The sequence below is a fragment of the Tachysurus fulvidraco genome, chromosome 1 (assembly GCF_022655615.1).
Source record: "Tachysurus fulvidraco isolate hzauxx_2018 chromosome 1, HZAU_PFXX_2.0, whole genome shotgun sequence".
In the NCBI taxonomy this organism is placed as follows: Eukaryota; Metazoa; Chordata; class Actinopteri; order Siluriformes; family Bagridae; genus Tachysurus; species Tachysurus fulvidraco.
Genome location: NC_062518.1, coordinates 2781414 through 2787413, shown reverse-complemented (window position 1 = coordinate 2787413; position 6000 = coordinate 2781414). Strand labels below are relative to the sequence as shown.

The following is a 6000-nucleotide window of genomic DNA, read 5'->3' as shown; positions in this document are numbered from 1 at the left end:
CCCGACCTCCAAAGTTGGGATAAGTGAAGAAAGGAATTTCACTGTGCTGTAATGTATATGTGACTATAAAGGCTTCTGTAAACCAATTTTATCATCATTTCAGCTTCATCTCAAAATAAAATTACGAAAATCCTTAAAGCTCTGAGTGTTTATTTTCATATAAGTGTTAACAGTGAACGGTTAACACGTTCGCTTCACACCTCCAGGGTCGGGGGTTCGATTCCCGCCTCCGCCTTGTGTGTGTGGAGTTTGCATGTTCTCCCCGTGCCTCGGGGGTTTCCTCCGGGTACTCCGGTTTCCTCCCCCGGTCCAAAGACATACATGGTAGGTTGATTGGCATCTCTGGAAAATTGTCCGTAGTGTGTGTGTGTGTGTGTGAATGAGAGTGTGTGTGTGCCCTGTGATGGGTTGGCACTCCGTCCAGGGTGTATCCTGCCTCGATGCCCGATGACGCCTGAGATAGGCACAGGCTCCCCGTGACCCGAGAAGTTCAGATAAGCGGTAGAAAATGAATGAATGAATGAATGAATGAATGAATGAATGAACACTACTGTGATCATATATATATACAGGATGTTGTAGGATTTTTTATTTCTCTGTTTGTATTTTTCCAGTTCATGCCTCACAGGGCGCGGGCCCTGAGCACCGACTGCATGACCCCTCACGGCACCATCCTACACCAGACGCTGGACTTCGACGAGTTCATCCCGCCTATCCCGCCTCCACCGTACTACCCTCCAGAGTACACCTGCACCCCCGTGCTGGATGGACAGAGGTACGATCGTCACACGTATACTATTCAGTCCGCTCTAAAAAAAATATATCGGCACCCTTCAGGATGACGTGAAAATAGAAAGATTTTACCTGCAATACAACGTCACACAGTGTGCTGTTAGTGGAACAGAATACAAGTATTTTAGTCTCCAATGACATTTTTTAAAACTATTTACTTCCCGATAATAAGTATATTCTTTTAATTAATCCGTCATTCCGTCACAAGTCTCTCTTACTTATTCTCTCTCAAGAATTAAATAGAATTACAGCTTTAATGTCTCCACTTGACACCGACACTGGAGACTCCTTACTCTTGTGTCAGTCTGTGATATAACATATCATTTTAAAATAGTATATTCGCTATGAACTCGACTTTTCTTTCCTCCATCAGAGGTCTGCATCTGGACTTCCCTCATTCCCCTTTCAGCGCCATATATGGAGTTCCCATCAACAGCCCGGGAATCGTGTATCCGTCCGAGCTGCCTCCTCCGTACGAGTCGGTGGTGGGTCAAAACCCCGTCAGCCAGGTAACACACACCTTTACTCAACTCCACCTGTCTAATATATATCACAGATAACAGTGTCAAAGGATTGACAATAAACAAAATAGAGACGGAGATTAAGGCAGAAAGGGGGAGCACGGTGGCTTAGTGGTTAGCACGTTCGCCTCACACCTTCAGGGTCGGGGGTTCGATTCCCACCTCCGCCTTGTGTGTGTGGAGTGTGCATGTTCTCCCCGTGATTCGGGGGTTTCCTCCGGGTACTCCGGTTTCCTCCCCCGGTCCAAAGACATGCATGGTAGGTTGATTGGCATCTCTGGAAAATTGTCCGTAGTGTGTGAGTGTGTGAGTGAATGAGAGTGTGTGTGTGCCCTGTGATGGGTTTGCACTCCGTGCAGGGTGTATCCTGCCTTGATGCCCGATGACGCCTGAGATAGGGCACAGGCTCCCCGTGACCTGAGTAGTTAGGTACATAGTTACATAAAAATGTAATGTAATGCTTTTTATAACCAACATCGTCATAAAGCAGCTTTTCAGGAATCAGATTTAGACCTCAGACGTGTTTTTTCTCATTGTTCTATTGGTCTTTTTTTTTTTTTGCCTGAGGTGATGAAACTCTGCTCTGAATCTTTTACACTGTTAACTCCACATCACCATGATAAACGTGTACAGTGTTAGAACATCACGGCTTGTTGCTTAGCAACAGCCACCCAGACATCAGCCTCGTATCAGGTGAAAACCAGGACGTCGCTGAACAACACCGAACAAAAACGGCTCGGTAGATAGAGTCAGGAGACAAAACACTGAACATCACAGAAGTGTGCAGCGTAGTGAGGGGGAAATACGGCAACAGAGGAAGTTAGATATCGATGAACGAACGGCTGATCGAATACGAGACCGACTTAAAAAGAGCCAAAAAGATGAGAAAGCTGTGAAAGATAACAGAAGCTACTCGGGTGCAGAAGAACAGACCTGAACTTTTATTACTCACTGATGTGAAAGCGTGAGACGAGCCGTTATTTATAGAGGTCACATGCTGGATTTATCCAATCAGGGTTGTTGATACGTGAATATGCGAATTAGTAGAAGGTGAAGGCGGGGTTTAGGAATGTACAGTGTGAAACATGGTCACATTCTGAACAACCGGGATTCAGTGTTAACCCAGGTGAAGTAGGAGCAGTGTGAAAGCTCTAACTACACAAACCCAGGATTCAGTGTTAACCCTGGTGAAGTAGGAGCAGTGTGAAACCTCTAACTACACAAACCCAGGATTCAGTGTTAACCCAGGTGAAGTAGGAGCAGTGTGAAACCTCTAACTACACAAACCCAGGATTCTGTGTTAACCCAGGTGAAGTAGGAGCAGTGTGAAAGCTCTAACTACACAAACCCAGGATTCAGTGTTAACCCGGGTGAAGTAGGAGCAGTGTGAAACCTCGAACTACACAAACCCAGGATTCAGTGTTAACCCGGGTGAAGTAGGAGCAGTGTGAAACCTCTAACTACACAAACCCAGGATTCAGTGTTAACCCGGGTGAAGTAGGAGCAGTGTGAAACCTCGAACTACACAAACCCAGGATTCAGTGTTAACCCTGGTGAAGTAGGAGCAGTGTGAAACCTCTAACTACACAAACCCAGGATTCAGTGTTAACCCGGGTGAAGTAGGAGCAGTGTGAAAGCTCTAACTACACAAACCCAGGATACTGTTCTGTGTTCTGAGAATGCAGCACAGCCTAAAAGGCTCGAGGAAAGGAAATGATTAAAAGGAGGAATAGAAGATTCAATTATCAGTGTACGCGCGTGTAAAAGAGAAAGAGGGAGCGTGATAAATGGCGATCATTAAGGACACTGGAAGATTTCCCTGTACAGTTGACCTCGTTCACCGCTGAACTCCGAAGACCTCATCTCACGCCTCGAGCCGCTGCACATAAAAATCGAGACGACGGTTTCATTTCCTTGGACATGATCCCTCGAACCCTCGACATGCCAATAGATCAGTACTTTTATTTTATTATTTAATTTTTGTTCAGTCAGGCATTCCTGCGTTTTTAGAGTTTATGAGGCTGCTGCTGTTCCAGGGATTTGCAATCCTCCGAAAGCGTTAGTCCTTTTCAATTACTCTCATTCATCTGTGCAAAGCCGTTCTGAAGAGCTCTTCGCGTGCACTCATGGCTGGGGAAAAAAAAGTGAGAGTGGCTTATGCAGTGGGTTATAATTTGCGCTGGAGCGTCACCCAGGCTAAGCAGTCCGGAGGAATTCCACGGCGTTAATAAAAAGGAAAAAGGACAGCAATTTTGGATAATAATTCATTTGATTCTCTCCCTGAGGATGTAATTTCGAGTAACGAAAGCACTAAGAAGCGCCGTGCCGCTTGTGTGGCGCTGATTAAACGTGGCACAGGAATCAATTCAAGCACCACGTTCTTTTCCTTTATTTTTATTGATGTCTCTTTAAGAATCCAGACAGTGATATTGATTTACATGATGCTGTCATTTCTAAACAGAAATCTGATTTTCAATTGAAAGTGATTTTGATTATTATTTTATTTATGAACAATGATTTTATGTAGGCTGGGGGCAAGGTGGCTTAGAGGTTAACACGTTCGCCTCACACCTCCAGGGTCGGGGGTTCGATTCCCGCCTCCGCCTTGTGTGTGTGGAGTTTGCATGTTCTCCCCGTGCCTCGGGGGTTTCCTCCGGGTACTCCGGTTTCCTCCCCCGGTTCAAAGACATGCATGGTAGGTTGATTGACGTCTCTGGAAAATTGTCCGTAGTGTGTGAGTGTGTGTGTGTGTGTGTGTGCCCTGTGATGGGTTGGCACTCCATCCAGGGTGTATCCTGCCTCGATGCCCGATGACGCCTGAGAAGTTCGGATAAGCGGTAGAAGATGAATGAATGAATGAATGAATGAATGAATGAATGAATGTTATGAAGGCTTTAAATCCACAGCTTCCTTTTTAACAAGATATAGAAAGCGGTGTGTTGATGATGTCTGGTTCGTTTCCCCAGTAAACTATTTTCACTGTAAACTAACACGTATAACTGCTCGAAGGAGAAAAAAATCCACTCTGGACAATAATTAATTTGATACTCAACATTATTGAGGTTTATTCTCTAACGAAATCGTCGGCTGTGTAGGATGTTTACTGTAATTTACTAATCACTGTGTTATTACTGAAGTGTATTACTGTCAGAGACGTGGGGATAAAAACAGACCCGAATGCAGGATAGCGTAAAATAAACCGAATTTATTAACTAAAATACACGAAACAGGGACAAGGACTCAACAAAACATGACCAGACGACATAGGGCGACAAGGATTCTGTGCCGCCGTAGGCAATGCGGCACGGTTAAATACACAACACAATTAACACATCAGGAACAGATGTGCAGAGGCAGGGAGGAAGAAACAAGGGCGGGGCAGACACGTGACAGAACATAAACAAAAGCACGTGGCCAAAGACCGGGCGGGATCCTGACAATTACGGTAAAACATTACCGTACTGTAATTAACAGTAACTAGCTGTAATTGTCTTGTACAGCATAAGCCTGAAGCTCAGTGGGACAAAAACTGTGTTTGTTACAATAAACATTTACAATCTTGCCAATATTTTAGAGATTTACTTAATGATGAATATGGAGCATTAAGGAGAAGGTGTAACAGAAACAGAGACACAGACTGACGCTAAGACAAAAACACAGACTGATGCTACAGTAAGATAGATTCACAGACTGACGTTAAGACTGAGACACAGACTGACGTTAAGACAGAGACACAGACCGACGTGAAGACAGAGACACAGACCGACATGAAGACAGAGACACAGACCGACATGAAGATAGAGTGTGTGCTGTGTGCTGTGTGCTGTGTTCTGTGTGCTGTGTTCTGTGTGCTGTGTGCTGTGTGCTGTGTTCTGTGTGCTGTGTTCTGTGTGCTGTGTTCTGTGTGCTGTGTTCTGTGTGCTGTGTTCTGTGTGCTGTGTGCTGTGTTCTGTGTGCTGTGTTCTGTGTGCTGTGTTCTGTGTGCTGTGTTCTGTGTGCTGTGTTCTGTGTGCTGTGTTCTGTGTGCTGTGTGCTGTGTTCTGCGTGCTGTGTTCTGTGTGTTGTGTGCTGTGTGCTGTGTGCTGTGTTCTGTGTTCTGCGTGCTGTGTTCTGTGTTCTGTGTGCTGCGTGCTGTGTTCTGTGTTCTGTGTGCTGTGTTCTGTGTGCTGTGTTCTGTGTGCTGTGTGCTGTGTTCTGTGTGCTGTGTTCTGTGTGCTGTGTGCTGTGTGCTGTGTGCTGTGTTCTGTGTTCTGCGTGCTGTGTTCTGTGTGCTGTGTGCTGTGTGCTGTGTGCTGTGTTCTGTGTGCTATGTTCTGTGTTCTGTGTTCTGCGTGCTGTGTTCTGTGTTCTGTGTTCTGTGTGCTGTGTTCTGTGTGCTATGTTCTGTGTTCTGTGTTCTGTGTGCTGTGTGCTGTGTTCTGTGTGCTATGTTCTGTGTTCTGTGTTCTGCGTGTTGTGTTCTGTGTGCTGTGTGCTGTGTTCTGTGTCCTGTGTTCTGTGTTCTGTGTGCTGTGTTCTGTGTGCTGTGTTCTGTGTGCTATGTTCTGTGTTCTGTGTGCTGTGTTCTGTGTGCTGTGTTCTGTGTTCTGTGTGCTGTGTGCTGTGTTCTGTGTGCTGTGTTCTGTGTGCTATGTTCTGTGTTCTGTGTGCTGTGTTCTGTGTGCTGTGTTCTGTGTTCTGTGTGCTG

The 6000-nt window shown here is 45.6% G+C and overlaps 1 protein-coding gene across 3 annotated transcripts in view; it reads left to right on the top strand.

Annotated features, from left to right (window-relative positions):
* Window positions 1–6000, top strand: part of fam189a1 (family with sequence similarity 189 member A1) — a 155353-nt gene that overhangs the window by 142185 nt on the left and 7168 nt on the right. For all 3 annotated transcript variants that reach the window (XM_027154138.2, XM_027154137.2, XM_027154139.2), the window contains exons 6-7: window positions 615–775; window positions 1166–1301. In XM_027154138.2, the coding sequence (XP_027009939.2) occupies window positions 615–775; window positions 1166–1301 (297 nt within the window). The remainder of the gene's footprint in view (window positions 1–614; window positions 776–1165; window positions 1302–6000) is intronic.